Below are 18,943 nucleotides of genomic sequence, written 5' to 3'. Positions count from 1 at the left end.
CCACGCTAGTGCGCAGGCGCTTGCGGCTCCCAGGCCCCCCCCCCCCATCGTGTCCTCTCCATCTAACTTGCCCAACCTTTCTTACGTAAGGGCGGGGCTAATACCGGCTATTGGTCTATGTTCCTGCCAACCAATAAAGTGAGGTTAGTGATTGGCGGCCCTTCAGAGGGTAGCATGTTTCTGTGTCAGTCCCGAGGAGGCAGCGTTTTCTCCGCTGCTCTTCTCTCCAGAAGGTTCTGCCGGTTCCCCCAGCTCTGGGTCCTCGGCTCCGCATCGTGCCGCCATGATGGGCCACCGTCCAGTGCTCGTGCTCAGTGAGTTCAGAGAGGCGGTGGTTTCCTCCGCCCCTCTCTCCCCACGCTGGCCAGGGTTGCCCAGCTCCGTCCCGCCATGACCCCCCCCTACCTTCCAACCGCCTTGTCGTTTTGGAAGCGCCTTCTCTGGTTTTTCTCTCCTATCAGCTCCCGTCGCCCTCCTTTGACAAAATGCCTTTACGCTCTTGGAGTCGCTCATCTTTACGTGTGCATGTAGTTTGGGAATAATCATTCTTAACGTTAGGCCTGCCTCATCCTGGGCCCATCCCTTAGCGGCTTGACCTAGAACAAATCGCCTAATCCGTGCTTTAACGTCAGTATTAGTAGGCTGTAGTAGTTCTTTAAAGGATTGGGAGTTAAGTTGGTAAAGTAAAGCTGCCTTTATTGGCAGATCGCAAGTAGCATCTTGGCGGTAGCGGCCATTCAGCGACGCTTGTTCGGAAGTGGCACGCCTTGCCTCAACTAGTTAAGTTCCTCCAATTCCTCTTGGTTTTCTTTCCCCTTTAGGAAATGCCATTCATCATTGCTTGAGTAAAGAGCACCAGTGCCTTTTCTGTTAGGGGAGCTGTTAAGCCAGGTTCGACTAGTTAAACATAGTAAATAGAAAAACAGAAAAAGATTATTATTCGATATGGTCACAAAGGGGTTCGGTGACACCACCCTTCCCACCCACCCACAAACAAGTCCTTGGGCTTAAACTAAGCATCAGACCAGAGGCATAAGGGTCACTGCTCTCCTCTCCTGCGAGACAAGTTTCCTGTCTTATTCTAGCATGAGATTCCTTGGGAATTAAATTTTCTTTGGGTACATCGTGAGTGTTGGGTTGCTTTCTTTTTTCTGTCTTTATGTGTATGGGTGTTTTTCTTGCACGTGTGTCTGCGTACCACATAAGTGTCTCGTGCCTGTGGGGACCAAAAGAAGGTATCACATCCCCTGGAACTGCAGTTGTGAGCCAAGATGGGTGCCTGGGAATCGAACCTGGATCCTGGCAGAGCAGCCAGTTTCCTTAAACACTGAACCATTTTTCCAGCCTCGCAACCAGGCTTTCTTGGTCACTAATCTTTGAGACTATGGCTTCTCTTCCCAGGAGTTGGTGAGGGATGTGCACTTGCCTCACTTTGCTCCCCATCCTTAGGCATGAATCCCCGCTGGAAATATGTGAGCCTACAGGAGAGTATTGATCAGGATTCTGAAATTGAAGTATTCCTGGTTATATCTTTATGTACCAGGGGCTAAAATTGAGAAGTAAAGAGCTAAGGGTACATATAAGCAGTTTCTGGGTTTGTTTTTAATTTTATTCATTTTATGTGTATTTTGCCTGCATATATATCTGTGTGCCTGCAGACACTATAAGAGGGCATCACATCCCCTGGCACTGGTTGTGAGCTGCCATGTTAGTTAGTGCTGGAAATTGACCCAGGGTCCTCTGCAAGAGCCTCTCCTGCTTTTATCTACTGAGCCATCTTTCCAGCCCCTACGCAAGTTTTTATAGATCAGGCTGGCCTTGGATTCTGTCTCTCCGGTGCCTAGCCCTAAACAGTTTTCTGGTCATCAAAATCGAAAATCTTTGTATTTATTTTTATTTTAAAAAGTTGTTAAATAGCCGGGCGGTGGTGGCACACGCCTTTAATCCCAGCACTTGGGAGGCAGAGACAGGCGGATCTCTGTGAATTCGAGGCCAGCATGGTCTACAAGAGCTAGTTCCAGGACAGGAACCAAAAAGCTATGGAGAAACCCTGTCTCGAAAAATCAAAAAAAAAAAAAGTTGTTAAATAGGTTTGGTGGGATAACTAACTCATTAGGTAAAAAAGGCACCTGCCACCAAGCCTAATAGCCAGAGATGTGTTTTGTTGCTTTTGTTTCATTTGAGACAAATTCTCTCTAGGGAGACCAGACTGACCTCCAACTCACAGAGATCCTCCTGATTCTGCCTTCTTAGCACTGAAATTAAAGGCTTCCTTCACCACACCTGGCTTTGATAACAAAGATTAACCCTGGCACACATGTGATAGTCAACTCCTGAACCCTGTTATGTGACCTCCACACTGACGAGTGTTTGTGCACCTGACATACACATACATACATACACAGATTTTAAAATGTAAACATTTTCTTTTAAGGTGGGAAATGAATTGCTTGTGTATACTGGGCCGTTGACATATGTTTATATCTGTTCTAGGTCAGAATACAAAGCGTGAATCTGGAAGAAAAGTTCAGTCTGGAAATATCAATGCTGCCAAGGTAGCACACATTTTCAGTGTTTGTATGAGTTTGTTCTGGATTTGTGATATAAGCATTCTGTGGATCTGCCTTCAGAGGATACAATTAAGCAAAGGCAAAATTGCTTTTTCAAGGCATTTCCTTGGTGGTGGTATGGGGAGGGAGGTTTTCTAAGCTGCGTGCATGTATGTGTGTGTATCATGTGCATACATATGTATGTATGCGTGCATGTATGTGTGTGTATCATGTGCATACATATGTGTGTATGCGTGCACGTATGTGTGTGTATCATGTGCATATATATGTATGTATGCATGCATGTATGTGTATCATGTGCATTCCTGGCGTACAAGAAGGCTAGAAGAGGTGGGCGGATCCCCTGAACCTGGAGTCACAGATTGTTGTGAGAGTGAGCCATGTGGGTGCTGGAACTCGGATCTGGATCCTCCAGAAGAGCAACCAGTCCTCTCTCCAGACCCGCCCCTGCCCCCTTTGTCGCCTCTGTCTCCCAAGTAAATATCTTGAGTGAGTACAAGACTTGATTTTAGGTGGCTTGGAGGCCGCTGTCAGTGAAAATATTAAAGCTGAACTCTAAGGACAGTAAAACTGTAGTAGGCCTTGCACACGCTGTGTGTGAAAGAGAGGTCATTTATTGCTGTGTGTAAAATAGTTGCCAGCCTTATTGTCAAGTGTCATTGTTAAAACTGACTCTGGCTGGAGTGTTGGCTCAGCAGTTCAGAGCATTTGCTCTTGTAGAAGACAAATTTCATTTCTCAAACCTAGATGGTAGCTAACAATCTCCTATGACTCCAGTTCTAGTTTCATGGGATCCAGCGTGCTCTTCAGGCCTCTATGGCCACCAGACTTGCATCTGGTACACAAACATGTATGCAGGCAAAACACTAGTCAGAACTGGGCATGGTGGAGCACGCCTATAATCCCATCACTTGAGAAGCGAAAGCATCTCTAAATTCAAGACCAGCCAGAGATGGCTCAGTGGTTGGGTTAAGAGCATTGCCTGCTCTTCCAAAGGTCCTGAGTTCAATTCCCAGCAACCACATGGTGGCTCACAACCATCTGGAATGAGGTCTAGTGCCCTCTTCTGGCCTGCAGACATACACACAGACAGAATATTGTATACATAATAATTAAATAAATATTTAAAAAAAAAAGACCAGCCAGAGATACTAGTGAGACCCTGTTTAAAACAAAGTACTGGTTTTGTCTGTTATTCTCCAAATCACAGTGTTTTCTGATTGGTACTTTTTGTTTTGTGTTTCCTTACCAACAGACAATTGCAGACATCATCCGGACATGTTTGGGACCTAAATCCATGATGAAGGTTGGACTTTCTTTCTTTTATTGGAATTCAAACTCCAAGTCCTCCTTTTTTGTTATGTCTGAGACTTTTGCGTTTTCTTCCTTTCTTTTAATTGATTTGTATTGAGCTCTACATTTTCTCTGCTCCCCTCCCTGCCTTTCCCCTCCCTTTCTACCCTCTCCCAAGAACCCCATGCTCCCAATTTACTCAAAAGATCTTGTCTTTTTCTAGTTCCCCACTTTTGCTTTTTCTTAGATGCTTTTGGACCCAATGGGAGGCATCGTGATGACCAACGATGGCAACGCCATTCTCCGAGAGGTGTGTGCTTTTGTTTTTGTTGTTGTCTTTCCTTTTTTTCTCACTCCCTTTTCTGAAATTTTTATAAATACCCAGAGCTTGTTCAGACACATAAACCTTGGCATGGTGTTGTACGCTGCTAATCCCAGCATTGGTAGAAGTAGGATCATGAGTTCAGGGTCACCCTAGGCCATAGAGGCTATATAACTCTGAAATCCAAGGGCTATCAAGTATGACAGTGTACATGTAACCTTCACATTTAGGGGATAAAGGTAGGAGGATTGGGAATTTGAGATCAACCTTGGGATTGTAAATGCTGGGATTATAGATGTGGGCCATTATGCCTGGCTAGTCTAGTATAACTGGCTTAAAAATGGAAACTCCAGGTGTGGTATATACCTGTTATCCCAGCGTTCAGGAACTGAGGCAGAAGAATTGAGAGTTTGAGAACAGCCTGGGCTGTGTATCAATAACTTGTTTTACAAACAAAACCTGGGGGCTAGAATATGAACCTCTGTATTGGAGTACATCTCTTTCATGTGGAAGGTCTTAGATTCAATTTCCAGCACCAAAAAAAAGAAGGGGGTCTAGGGGAAGCACCAGAAACTTAACTTCCTGTGGACCAAGGCTGCAACTATGAAATCAAGGTAGCAGTGGGGCCTGGTTCTGAAGATTAAGGAAGAATCCTTTATTGTTTTTATAGCTTTCAATAGTATTTCTTATTCCTTTGCTTTGTAAACCCAGGATCTCTGTTTCATCATATAATTCTGGTGTCTCCTGTATGTGTTACAACACCAGTGGGACTCCCCTTAAACCAGTGTGGCATCGTTTTAACTTGAATACTTCTACAAAGACCTACTTCAAGTAAAGCCACAATCCCATGTCTAAGCGTTTAGGATCTTCAGGGGACACACAGTTCAGCCACTATGGTGCTTGCAGTACTGAGCTGGAGAAACTGCTCTGTCCTCAAGAAGTGTTAATGCTTGAGTTCTCAGGGATGATTTTCCTACAAAAGGAGAACTTGGAAAAGTGCTTAAGATGGGGGGGGGGGGCACCACTGTGTGTCTGTGTGCCTGTCCATGGACCAGAATAGAGTATAGAATCTTACAGAAGAGTGATTCTGTTCTCAGCTTTCCTAATGCTGCGACCCTTCTAATAGAATTCCTCATTATTGCTACTTTATAACTGTAACTTTGCCACTGTTAGGAATCATAATGTGGATATGTGGTATGTGACCCCCAGTGGGAATGAGCTGTGAGCCCTAACACTGGTACTAGGGACTGAACTTGGGTGGATTCTCTGGAAGGCCAGTGAGCACCTTTCACCATTGAGCAACTCTTTAGCACCTGGAGAGGTTTTGGTTTTTGTATTTGGAGTCAGGGTCTCAACTGTGTAGCCTTGGCTGACCTGGAGCTTGCTATATATGGGTGTCCTTGATCTAGAATTTAGAGAGATCCACTAACCTTTACCTATCACTTCTGAGATTAAAAACATGCGCTAACACACCTGGCCTGTAAAACAAAAGGGAAGGCAGTGTGTATGGAAGTAGAAGCTCAAGAGTTAGGGCCAAACTAAGTGGTCTTTGAGACGTGGCACAATGGGTGCTGCCACACCTGAACCTGAGTTCAGCCCTCAGCATCCACACGGTGGAGGGAGTGGAAACTGGGATTGGTATGTAAAATGAAAAAAAGATAGTTTATTTATTTGTTTTTACATAAATTTAAAAAAAGAGCCAGACAGTTACCACAAGTTGTCCCTGTCCTCTACAGGCTAACTGTGGTCTACATGTAACCACATACAAACAGAAACAAAATAAGTAAGTTTTGGGGTTTTCTTGTTATCTTTTTTTTTTTTTTTTTTTTGATTTTCGAGACAGGGTTTCTCTGTGGCTTTGGAGCCTGTCCTGGAACTAGCTCTGTAGACCAGGCTGGTCTCGAACTCACAGAGATCCGCCTGCCTCTGCCTCCCGAGTGCTGGGATTAAAGGCGTGCGCCACCACCGCCCGGCTTGTTATCTTTTTTTTTTCAATCTTCTGAGTAGTCTTGGTTCATTTTTCTTTCAGATTCAAGTCCAACACCCAGCAGCCAAGTCTATGATTGAAATTAGCAGGACCCAGGATGAAGAGGTTGGAGATGGGACCACATCAGTAATTATTCTCGGTGAGAGGAAAGTGGAAGGTTGGAGGAGGAAATTAGAAACAACGTGTGTGCGGGTGGGGGTGACTCAGCAGTTAAGAGCACTAACTGCTCTTGCAGAGAGAGGTCCAGGGTTCAATTCCCAGCACACATAGAAGCTAGGTGCTGTCTACAAGTCCAGTCCCAGGGGATCTGATCTCTTCTAGCATCCTCAGGCACTGGGCATACTTATGGTACCTGTATATACGTGCAGACAAAATATCCATGCAAGCATAAGGAAATTAATTGCCTTCATCTTCTGGTACTTTGAAATACACTGCCATGATGGTTGTGTCCTTGTTTACAGCGGGAGAAATGCTGTCTGTGGCTGAGCACTTTCTAGAGCAGCAGATGCACCCAACAGTGGTGATCAGTGCTTACCGCATGGCACTGGAGGATATGATCAACACCCTGAAGAAAATCAGGTATGGAGCAGGACTGGAAATGAATAGTGTAGGAGGCTTAGGTTGAGTCTTCTGTTCTTAGACAGCACACGTGCTCATGCTCACACACATACTCATTCTGGTTTATATAGTAACAAGTGGAGGAGAAGTTTGTGTTTTAGAAAAATAATTCAGCCGGGCGGTGGTGGCGCACACCTTTAATCCCAGCACTTGGGAGGCAGAGGCAGGCGGATCTCTGTGAGTTCGAGACCAGCCTGGTCTACAAGAGCTAGTTCCAGGACAGGCTTCAAAACCACAGAGAAACCATGTCTCGAAAAACCAAAAATAAAAAGAGAAAGAAAGAAAGAAAAATAATTCAAAGTATATAAATATTAAAAGGAATATCAATTACCCAGGTTTCATACTTGGAACCCATGTAAAGGAAGGACTCCACAAAGTTGTCCTCTGACCTCACACATAAGTGCTCTATGCACACACAGTTTTTTTTTTTTTTTTGATTTATTTATTTATTTATTAAGCATGCAATGCTGGCAAGGAAGGCACCAGGTCTCATTACAGATGGTTGTGAGCCACCATGTGGTTGCTGGGAATTGAACTCGGGACCTCCGGAAGAACAGCCAGTGAGTGCTCTTACCCTCTGAGCCATCTCTCCAGCCCCTCCTCCCCCACAGTTTTACAGAAAAAAAAAAAAAGACAGTGTTGGGAAGGTGGAAACATGAGGGTTCCTGGGGTTAGTTTATTGGCAAACTCTAGGTTCGGTGAAATACCAAAATCTTCAAATAATAATGTGGAGAATGGTTGAGGATGACACGTGATGTTCAGATTTCTGTTCTTTTTGGTTTTTCGAGACAGGGTTTCTCTGTGGTTTTGGAGCCTGTCCTGGAACTAGTTCTGTAGACCAGGCTGGTCTCGAACTCACAGAGATCCGCCTGCCTCTGCCTCCCAAGTGCTGGGATTAAAGGCGTGAGCCACCACCTCCCGGCCAGATTTCTGTTCTTTACACACACCACATGCACATACCAAGAGAAAAATGTTATAGCTGCCATGCAAAGTGTATTTTAAGATAGGCCTGTCTTCCTAGATACTGGAGTCCACTAAGGAGCATAAGCAGTGAGTTGTTAGAGTTAATTCAAGACTTAGTATTAAAATGTCCTACTATCATGTGTGCGTACAGCTAATTCAGTGCTCTGTGCTGTGAAGATAACAGCCAGCAGCTTTCCATTAAAATGAGGGCCACACCTGAAAATGATGCTTGAATCTAGAGAATTAATAGTTTATATTTGCTTGGTGCTAATAGTGCAATATAGGAAGTATAAAAGTACGTGATACAGAGTAAGTTCTAGGACAGCCAGGGCTGTTACACAGAGAAACCCTGTCTGGGTGTGTGGGGAAGGAAGTTATAAGCCTTTAATCCTAGTACTAGGATACACAGGGATACCCTGTCTCAAAAAACCCAGAAATAATGGGAAGTAGAGGAAGGTGGGTCTCTGTTAGTTTAAGACCAGTCTGGTATGAGAACAACCAGAGAGCTACAGAGAGAGACCCTGCCTCAAAAAAAACAGGGAGTGGTGGTGCTTGCCTTTAGTTCGCTCACTGGGAGGCAGAGGAACCTGGTATATCTCAAAGTGAATTCCAGGACAGCTAGGGCTACACAGAGAAACTCCAAAATACGCACACAACAAAACCAAAACCTTGTAAACAAAATGTGTGACTGTTAACCTTCACTTAATTTGAGAATTTTAGTTACAAATGGTAGGCGTCATAAAACACAGGTACTCTCTGAGGTACTGTGTTAAACATTTTATGGTTACTGCTGAACGTGTTACCTGTGTTTCTTTTTTCCAGTACCCCTGTTGATGTTAATAACCGTGACATGATGCTGAACATCATCAATAGCTCTATTACTACAAAAGTCATCAGTCGGTGGTCCTCTTTGGCATGCAATATTGCCCTGGATGCTGTCAAGACTGTGCAGTTTGAAGAGAATGGCCGAAAGGAAATTGACATCAAAAAGTATGCAAGGGTGGAGAAGGTGAGCTGTCCAGTGTGTGCCTGAGAGTGAACTATCTGGCATGGTCAGTCCACTTCAGAGGAGGGGTCTTTCTTTAGTTAGAACCAGAAAGGAGAACTGGACAGACTGAGAGCCTGGGAAATAAAAACCTAAGAGTATCGAGGAAGAATTCCTAAAATAATTTTTGCTGCCTTCACTGCCTCCCATACACAAGGTTTACCAAGGGTAAGGAAATACATTGGTATGTCCATATTGATGCATGTAAATATTAGTCATCAGTGAGGATATAAATTTTGTAAGTGCTGGAGCTGTAGAAATGGCTCAGTAGTTAAGAGCCCTTACTGTTCATGCAGAGGACCCATGGGTGAATTCCAGCACACACATGGTGTCTCACAGCCATCCGTAACTCCAGTTCCAGAGAACCTGATTTCCTCTTTTGACCTCTGAGGGCACCACACACAGATAATACACATATATGCAGGCAAACCACTAATCAGGGTTCTCTAGAGAGCAGCACTTAGCAAAATAAATATTACAGGGGCTTTATTGAGCCACCGTTCCAACAGTGACTGTCTCCTGACAGAGAAGCTACGAGTCGGGTATTTGAGTCCACTAGTCTGATTGTCTCATCTGGTCTTCAGTCTCCTTGGACTCCCAAAGGAGTCTCTAATGCCACAGCAGCGGGGCAGATGTCCGTGGGAATGAGCAAGCAAACAACAAAGGCTTTTATGTTGCCTGCCACCAAAGGTGTGGCCCAGATTTAGGGTGGGTCTTTTCTGCCTAATAATCCAATCAAGAAAAGTCCTTCATAGATGTGCCAACTCCTTGGGTTTTAGTTGATTCCAGCTAAAGTTTACAGCCAAGATTGGCTCTCATACACTCAAAAATAAAATTTGCCAAAAAGTAAACCTAACAATTGCAAATAAAACACAAAGCTTTTCTGTTTTGACAAAACTTAAGCAAGCCTGTCACTGCCTACCCACTTGTTATTTTGTTTTTGAGCTTCATGGAAGAAAGATATCCTGGAATCTTGAAACAGTCATTTAGGAAAGAAGCAAATATGGAGATGGGTGTGAGGTTTGTGTGTGTTGCTGAGGCTTAGACCCAGGAAAACAAGTGCTATATGATGTATCCTAGTCCCAGCTACTGCCTCTTGATCATGTAGTGAAGTAAATCTTCCTTGGCTCAGATTCCTGGGGGCATCATTGAAGACTCGTGTGTCTTACGTGGAGTAATGATTAACAAGGATGTAACACATCCACGAATGCGCCGCTATATCAAGAACCCTCGAATTGTGCTACTGGATTCTTCTCTGGAGTACAAGAAAGGAGAAAGCCAGGTAAGAGTCCCAGCTTGTAGAGCCTTTTGTTTTTCTGAAACTGGTTCTCTTTACATAGTTCTGGTTATCCTGAAATCCACATTTGTAGACCAGGTTGGCTTCGAACTAACAGATCCAGTCCACCTACCCCTGTCTCCCAGATACTGGAATTAAATTGTGCATGTGTTTTAAAGTGGGCTCTTGACTTAATATGGAAAAGTGACAATAAAGTTGTGTGCTCGCTGCCATTTGTTGTCCTGTATACTTGTTACCACTGATTTTTTACAGTAGTTCTTAAAAATAGTTTGATACTGCTTTATTTCCCCCAAAAAAATCACTCCTGCATTCACTAAAACTGCATCAGACATGTGGATACAGACTTGTGCCTACAGTCCTGTCTACTTAGGAAAGTGAATGAGGCAGGAGGATCGCTTGGTTCAGGACCAGCCTCACGGCACATTTATTCACTTTTCTCCTTTGACTTTGGCACATTTTAAACCTAGCTCTGTAGGACTTTAGTTTGGGGATTGATTGCTTGATTGATTGTAAGACAGGGTTTCTTGGTAGCTTTGGAGCCTGTCCTGGGACTCGCTCTGTAGACCACACTGGCCTCAAACTCATAGAGATCCGCCTGCATGTGCCTCTCGATTAAAGTGTGCCGTGTGCCATGCACACACCCTGCCCATCTGTGTCCCATGTCTTCTAATGTATAAGGAGCACCTATGGCCTGAGTTCTTTAATTTTTACCGCTAAAGGGAATTTGCGAAGTATAGAGACTTACAGGTTTTGAGCCAGTGAATCTTCCTTTTTTTTTTTGAGACAGGGTTTCTAGAACTGTGTAGCCTTGGCTGTCCTGGAACTCGCTTTGTAGACCAGGCTGGCCTTGAACTCACAGAGATTCACCTGCCTCTGCCTCTCAAGTGCTGGTACTAAAGACATGCATCTCCACCACCTGGTGTCAGTGGGTCTTAATAATGATTGGAAACAAGAATCAAGTTAATTCAGGGATATGGTTGCTTGCACCTGTAATCCCAGCATTTAGGCTGAGAATGAGATTAGCGTGTAGAGAAAGTTAAGACTGTGTCCCAAAAATTCACAAGTGGGGGAGATGAATCAACCTAAAATATTCATGCACACTAACTAGTAAATAAAGTTACACCTGGTTACATGGGTGTGAAGTTTCAACATTCAGATTCATAATTTCTGGGCTGGATGGAGGGAGGACAGTTATTGAGATAACACTTGAATAGCTTCATCAGCCTGGAAATTTTGTGTTTGTGTGCTTGGATGTGCACATAGAGGTCTGGGGAACATTGCGTCTGAGTGCAATCCAGAAGAGGGTGTCGGGTCCCCTAGGGCTGGGATTAACAGGCAGCTGTGAGTCATCTCTCCAGCTTTGTCACCTTGTCTTTACTCACAGACTGACATTGAGATTACACGAGAGGAGGATTTCACCCGAATCCTGCAGATGGAAGAAGAGTATATCCAGCAGTTGTGTGATGACATTATCCAGCTGAAGCCTGATGTGGTCATCACAGAGAAGGGCATTTCAGGTAAGGCTCCATTTGCCTCTAAAGCCTGCCTTTTGAGGTAGAAGAGAGTGGGTGGCTTTGGTTTGGTTTTATCCCTCAAATTGGTAAAGACATATCACGTGCTTTTGACAAGCAGTGGTGGTACACACCTTTAAGGTCAGCCTGGTCTACAAGAGCTAGTTCCAGGACAGCCAGGGCTACACAGAGAAACCCTGTTCGAGAAAATAAAAACAAAACACATCATGTGCTGTTCAGAATACTACTTTAGGGATAAAACTATTTTGGAGTCTGGAGTTCCGGGATCTGGCTGACGCTTTCCTCAACTTTCAGATTTAGCTCAGCACTACCTCATGCGGGCCAATGTCACAGCCATTCGCAGAGTCCGGAAGACAGACAATAATCGCATTGCTAGGTAAGTAAACCAGCTAAAGGTAGGCAGTATTTCTCTTTCTCTCTCTTTTTTTTTTTTTTTTTTTTTTGATTTTCGAGACAGGGTTTCTCCATAGCTTTTTGGTTCCTGTCCTGGAACTAGCTCTTGTAGACCAGGCTGGCCTCGAACTCACAGAGATCCGCCTGCCTCTGCCTCCCGAGTGCTGGGATTAAAGGCGTGCGCCACCACCGCCCGGCAGTATTTCTCTTTCTTTCATTTCTTTCTTTCTTCTTTCTCTCTCTCTCTCTCTTTTTTTTTTTTTTTTTTTTTTTGCTGCATAGTATAGTCATTGATTGAAATGATAGAGGATATTACTGCTTATCAAAAAGTTTTCTCAGCCGGGCGGTGGTGGTGCACACCTTTAATGCCAGCACTCGGGAGGCACAGGCAAGGCTGATCTCGAGTTCGAGGCCAGTGCTAGTTCCAGGACAGGCTCCAAAGCTACAAGAGAAACCATGTCTCAAAACCGAGAGGGAGGAAGGCAGGCTTTAGAAGATAGAGTTTGGGAGAGATACCATGCACAGGCACATTAGCATAAATCCAAGTTGTCTTTGTCTGCTTATTCCAAAATGGTTAGAGACATAGTATATGTATATTTAGTTGTCTTTGCTTGCCCATAAGTTTAGAGAAAGAATGGCGATTAAGAAGTGTCATCAAGGGACTGGAGAGATGGCTCAGTGGTTAAGAGCACTGACTCGATCCAGATTCAAATCCCAGTACCTACATGGCTGCTCACAACTTCTATAACTCCAAGATCTGAAATCCTCAACAATCATACATGCAGACAAAACACTAATGCCCATAAGTTTTTTTTAAAAAAAAAAAGAAGAAGAGTTGTCCATATAAATTGGGAGTTGGTGGCTTGAGTTTGAGGCCAGCCTGGTCTATAGAACAAGTTCCAGGACAGCCAGGGCTAAATAGAGAAACTGTCTCGTAAAAACAAAAAAGAAAAAGAAAAGTCCTAAGCTGGGTTTAGTGCTATAGTCACTTGAGAGGCAGAGGCAGATGGATGTCTGAGCTCCAGGACAGACCCTCTCTCATACAGATTAGAAGAACCAATGTGGTCTTGCTGGGCACTGCTACACACCTATAACCTTACACTTGTGAGTTGAGTTGACCAGGCTAGACATTAGAGGCCAGCCTGGATTAAAAGAGACTATTTCAAAAGCAAAATTTGTTTACATTTATTAAAATTGGCCATGTTTATAATCTATGCTAGTCTTGGATTCCAAGCTGGACTTGAACCCACAATCCTCCTGCTTCAACTTCCTGTTCTAGAATTGTAGATGTGTGTCTTAGGGTTTCTGTTGCTCTCAGCACCATGACCACAGCAACTCTTAAAAAGAAAGCATTTAATTGGGGTGGCTTGCTTACAGTTTCCGAGGTTCAGTCCTTTATCATCATAATGAGGAGCATGGCGGTATATTGACAGATGTGTCAGGTAGCGGGAAATGGACTGAACACTGGGAGGTATCCTGAGCATAGGAAACCTCAAAGGCCACCCCTCAGTCACACCCACTCCAGCAAAACCACATCTCCTAATAGTACTACTCCCTGTGGGGGCCAGTGACAGTCAGACTGCCACGTGTGTATCATAACTTTTTCTCAGATTGTTGCTCCTTGACTTTGGAGTCTTTTTCATTCCTTTGTGTTTGTGTGATGTGCAGTGGTACATGGGTATACCACAGTGCGCATGTGGGGGTCAGAGGACGGCTTTGTAACTCAGGATGTAAGGCTTGTACGGGAAGTGTGCTACCTGCTGAGCCATCTCATGGCCCTCTTTTTTCTTTTCTTTCTTTCTTTTTCTTTCTTTTTTTTTTTTACTTATTATGTATGCACTATTCTGTCTGTGTGTATGTATGCAGGCCAAAAGAGGGCACCAGACCTCATTACAGATGCTTGTAAGCCACCATGTGGTTGCTGGGAATTGAACTCAAGACTTTTGGAAGAGCAGGCAATGCTCTTAACTGCTGAGCCATCTCTCCAGCCCTCATGGCCCTCTTTGAATCAACCTTATTTATAGGCATTAAGACTCAGCTGAGTTATACCGAGAACTCACCATTGTTATATATATGTATATACGTACATGTTAGATTTGTACATATGTACATATATACTTTATCAAAAAAAATTATACTTGGATCCAGCTACGCCTGGTTTTACTAGCGAATGGTTGCCGTGTGTGTATAATTTTATTACTAAAGCCTTATTTTGAGAAACTTGGCTGGATGGTGGTGGCGCTCATCCCAAGCCTTCCAGCACTTGGGAGGCGGAGGCAAGTGTGTCTCTGTGAGTTCGAGGCCAACCTGGTTTACAGAGCGAGTGCCAGGACAGGCTTCAAAGCTACAGAGAAACCCTGCCTTGAAAAACTTGGCCTGTGTGCATTTAAAACTTTTTCCACTTGTCAGTCTAGACCACTTGAGTAATTCTAATAATTTACTTCATTCTAATCACAGACTGTAGACTACAGATGGATAAAAAAAAGCATCTGAAATCATATCCTCTCTATCTTCTTCATCCACTAGAGCCTGTGGGGCACGGATAGTCAGCCGACCAGAGGAACTGCGAGAAGAAGATGTTGGTACAGGCGCTGGCCTATTGGAAATCAAGAAGATTGGAGATGAGTACTTCACATTCATCACTGAGTGCAAAGACCCCAAGGCCTGCACCATTCTTCTTAGAGGAGCCAGCAAGGAGATACTCTCGGTGAGTGAGCCTTGGTGTGAGCAAGGAAAGGATATTGTTCCATCCTGAGCTTTTCACCACAGTAGCAAACTTGAAAAGAAAAAAAATATTTATTTTAGCAGTTTTTAATTTCAGTCCATGATCCTTTGGCCTGTGGCTGCATGTCTGCATAAACGTGTAAAGGATTGGAACCACTCACTTGATGATGAGGTTAAAAGAACATTTAAGTGCTGGGTTCTGACTCTAGCACCACATGAACCAGGCATGGTGGTAGATTGGAAGTATGGCTTACTCCTGCGTACAGACTATGAAGCCATCTTAAAGGCGAGAAGACAGGGAGAGATAGGCATAGTTTGGAAACAAACTAGTGATCTTGTTACCTACTTAGCTGCTGTGATTTGGAAGCGTAGTGTAGTAGCTCATACCTGTGATCCCAGCTGAGGCAGAAGGATCAGTGGAAATTTGAAAATGTGAGGCCTATCCTGTCTTTTTTTAAATGGAAAAAAAAAAGTGGCCCTTAATCCCAGCACTTGGGAGGCAGAGACAGGTGGATCTCTGAATTCGAGGCCAGCCTGGTGTACAAAGTGAGTTCCAGGACAGACAGAGCTGTCTTGAAAAAACAATAACAAAACCCATACAACAGTAAATAAGGACAGACCAGATGTGAACACCTTTAATTCCAGCACTCCAGAGGCAAAGGCCGGTGGATCTCTGTGGGTTTGTTCAAGACCAGCCTGGTCGACTTACTTAATTCTAGGACAGAAAGGGCGACATGGGCCCTGTTTGCAAACAAAAAATTTCTTCTTGGGGGCTGGAGAGATGGCTCAGTGGTTAAGAGCACTGGCTGCTCTTCCAGAGGTCCTGAGTTCAATTCCCAGCAACCACATGGTGGCTCACAACCATCTGTAATAAGATCTGGCACCCTCTTCTGGCATGTGGGCATAAATGGAGGCAGAATGTTGTATACATAATAAATAAATAAATATTTTTAAAAAAATTCTTCTTAATGGGTCGGTGACTATAAATCCTACCCTTACCACCCTGGGTGGGGTTCTTGAAACTCCTGTGTAGCTGAGGATGACTGACATCTGGACCTCCAGCCTTCCTCGATTTGGTAAAAAGATTTAGGCATTTTCAACCTCATTGTTCGTGTGATACTAAGGGTGCTTTACACCTGTTAGGCTACCATTCTGCCACCTGAGCTACAGTCCTGGTACGAGAGGGAGGGAGCGAGGGAGGATCGGAGGATCTCACTTTGTAGCTCCCCATGGACTCCTATTCGGTCTCCATTGAGTTAATAGCATTGAGACAGACTCTGCACTACTGCTGTTCCCGCCCGTTCTTCTGTCTAATGTTTGTTTGTCATGGATGGCATTGGGCACATTCCGTGGTGCTGGTACAGAAGTAGAGGACAGTTGTGAAGTTAGTTCCCTCTCGTGGGTTCCAGGAATCAAGCTTTGTCAGGCCTGTTGGCAAGAGCCTTGAACCACTAAGCCACCTATCTATCTCTGCAGCCCCTCCTCCATCCCCACTCCAGGGGAAGTACCTTTCCCAAGCTACATTACTGGTAAGCAGTAGACAGTTGGCAGTGCACCATGCTGTCTCCTGAAGGACGTAACTAGTGAGGGTGAGATGAGGTGCACCATCCCCTAATCCTCTTGCAGGCCTCCTCCTGTCCTCACTTAATATTTCTGAATTATGCCTCCATTTTTTCCCCCTGAGGCAGGGTTTATCTGTAACAGCTCTGGCTGTCCTAGAACTAGCTCTTTGTAGACCAGGCTGGCCTTGAACTCCCAAAGATCTGCCTTCTGATTAAAGGTATACTCCACCACCACCAGAGTTATGCCTCTTAAGGATGTAACTTCCGCCCTTCACCAGTAGGAGTCACAAGGGTTGTCTTAGTTATCCTCCTTTGTACTTTGCTAAAACCTTGTCAGGCAGGAAATCATTTGATGCTCTTGATTTTTCTGAGTCATTGAGCTGACTATACCATTTCTCTGCTTCCCCAAGGAAGTAGAACGCAACCTCCAGGATGCCATGCAAGTGTGCCGAAACGTCCTCCTGGACCCTCAGTTGGTGCCTGGTGGTGGAGCCTCGGAGATGGCTGTGGCCCATGCCTTGACAGAAAAATCTAAGGCCATGACTGGTGTGGAACAGTGGCCATATAGAGCTGTGGCCCAAGCTTTAGAGGTCATCCCTCGTACCCTGATCCAGAACTGTGGAGCTAGTACCATCCGACTACTCACCTCCCTACGCGTGAGTTCTTTTCTATGCTCATACCTTGCCCCAAGGTAAGGCAAGTTATGTTTGGCCTAAGGAGATGTTTTGTTGTTTTGTTTTTTTCCTGCCAGCCTGTGTGTATGCTCATAAGCACACGTATGCTTGTATTTGTGCACATATTGATGTGGGTGTGGGGTGTGTGTATGCTAGAGTCAACCTTGGTGTTCTCAGCGGCCATCAGCCTTGCCTTTGCCCCTTAGCTTTTCTTACAGTGCATTCCTTTAAAATATTTCCATCTTTGCCTTGTTTGCTGGTCTGTTTCCTAACGCTAGCTAGTTTGCTTCATTGTATTCTCCCTCCATGGGTTTGTTCCACCTGCAGGCCAAGCACACACAGGAGAATTGTGAGACGTGGGGTGTGAACGGTGAGACTGGTACCTTGGTGGACATGAAAGAGCTGGGAATATGGGAACCGTTGGCTGTGAAGCTGCAAACATACAAAACAGCAGTGGAGGTAAGACACCCACGGTATACATACGCTGTTTCTGTCCTGACAACCAACTGCTGTGCTTTGGAGGGGGGGCCACAAAAGGCAGATATTCCCTAAAGATCTCCCAAAGAATTCCATTTCCCTACTTACCTTTAGCTTATAAGAAAACATTGTGTATCAGGGCACAAGCTTAGGGAGGACTGCATTGTTTATTCAAGACTCTGAAAAGGGGAGATCCCAGATAAAATGGTAATTCGGTGGGAGGAGATACATTTAAAAGAAAACAGTGTCTTTCCCTTCTCAGCTGACCTCTTTGGACTGTTTTACTCTTAGACTGCAGTTCTGCTTCTGCGGATTGATGACATTGTCTCTGGGCACAAGAAGAAGGGTGATGACCAGACCCGGCAAAGCAGTGCTCCAGATGCTGGCCAGGAGTGAGTGGTGAGCAAGGTGACTTCAACGCACAGAACCAGCAGTCTCCTGTTTCCTGAGCCAGAGTTCCAGGAACACTGTGGACACCTTTGTTTGCAAAGGATCAAGTTGAGGGGCAGCCCCCAGTCTGTCCCATCTCGGTTTGCAAAAAGCACTGACATGTATCTCTTCTCTATTGTAAGCTTTCCATTTAGTTTGCTTCCAGTGATTAAATCTAAGTCATTTGAGACAGTTGTCATGTGTTTTCTTCAATCTCCGGGCTCATCTCTACATCCTAGCAATACAAGAGGAGGCTGGAAACCTTAGGGGCAAAGGAGACAAATTGAGATCACTAACTTTTTTGGTGGGGGGATGCTGGTTGGTTGTTGGGCTTTTTTTTGGTTTTTCTTTTTTTTTTTTTTTTTTTTGAGACTGGTTCTCTGTATAACAGCTCTTGAACTCTGTAGACCTGGCTGGCCTCGAACTCACAAATCTGACTCATTGGGTTTCCTTCAGCATGTGTGCCTTGAGGCTTACTAGCCTCATTCCAAATGCCGTAAAATTGGCTCACACTAAGAGTCACAGCTATATAACAAGTAGGAGACCATTCTGTGCTGCTCTTGTCTCTGAAAGAAAACAAAGTCTACTGAGACAGTAAGATTGTTCAGTAGGCAAAAATGCTTGCCACTAAAGCCAATGACATTTGTTCAGTCCCCAAATACCATAGTGGGTGGAAGGAGAGAGGTCTGACCTCCGTGTGCACCTGCATTCACAGACATTACACTCATTCAGGAAGCTGAGACGGCGTTGTGTAATACTACACTGTGTGAAGATGTGTCACTGTGATTGGCTTAATAAAGAGCTGAATGACCAATAGCTAGGCAGGAAGAATGAAGGAGGTCTCCTAGAAGAAAGACTGGGTATTCAGCCAGATGCAGAGAAAGCAGCATGGAAAGATGAGGTAACAAGCCACGCCACAGTGGGGATTGAATGGGTTGATTTAAGTTATACAAGCTAGTGGAACAAGCTTAAACTAAGGCCAAACTTTGCTAATTCTCTGAGTGTTTGGGAGCTTGTGTTATGGAGAAGGACTTGCTATACAATATTCTTCTGGGTC

At 44.5% G+C, this 18,943-nt stretch overlaps 1 protein-coding gene across 1 annotated transcript; it reads left to right on the top strand.

The window, feature by feature from the left end:
* The first annotated feature begins 160 nt into the window (after positions 1–160).
* On the top strand, positions 161–18,074 carry Cct3 (chaperonin containing TCP1 subunit 3). The gene is made up of 14 exons (XM_075978605.1): positions 161–314; positions 2,494–2,555; positions 3,826–3,876; positions 4,111–4,173; positions 6,215–6,311; positions 6,634–6,751; positions 8,576–8,762; positions 9,931–10,080; positions 11,480–11,612; positions 11,922–12,003; positions 14,547–14,727; positions 16,717–16,962; positions 17,308–17,439; positions 17,749–18,074. Exons 1-14 carry the CDS (start codon positions 284–286, stop codon positions 17,851–17,853), a joined length of 1,638 nt encoding a protein of 545 aa, XP_075834720.1. The 5' UTR covers positions 161–283; the 3' UTR covers positions 17,854–18,074.
* The last annotated feature ends 869 nt before the right edge of the window (positions 18,075–18,943 follow it).

This window comes from Microtus pennsylvanicus, chromosome 7, assembly GCF_037038515.1.
Source record: "Microtus pennsylvanicus isolate mMicPen1 chromosome 7, mMicPen1.hap1, whole genome shotgun sequence".
In the NCBI taxonomy this organism is placed as follows: domain Eukaryota; kingdom Metazoa; phylum Chordata; class Mammalia; order Rodentia; family Cricetidae; genus Microtus; species Microtus pennsylvanicus.
Note: the sequence above shows the minus strand (reverse complement) of the source record. Positions and strands in the feature narration are given on the sequence as shown.

Excerpts from the sequence above, each read along its gene's own strand:
- Cct3 (XM_075978605.1), top strand. The coding sequence starts at position 284 with ATGATGGGCCACCGTCCAGTGCTCGTGCTCA. Across the intron at positions 315-2,493 it reads CCGTCCAGTGCTCGTGCTCA|GTCAGAATACAAAGCGTGAA; the intron begins GTGAGTTCAGAG and ends TATCTGTTCTAG. Across the intron at positions 3,877-4,110 it reads GACCTAAATCCATGATGAAG|ATGCTTTTGGACCCAATGGG; the intron begins GTTGGACTTTCT and ends GCTTTTTCTTAG.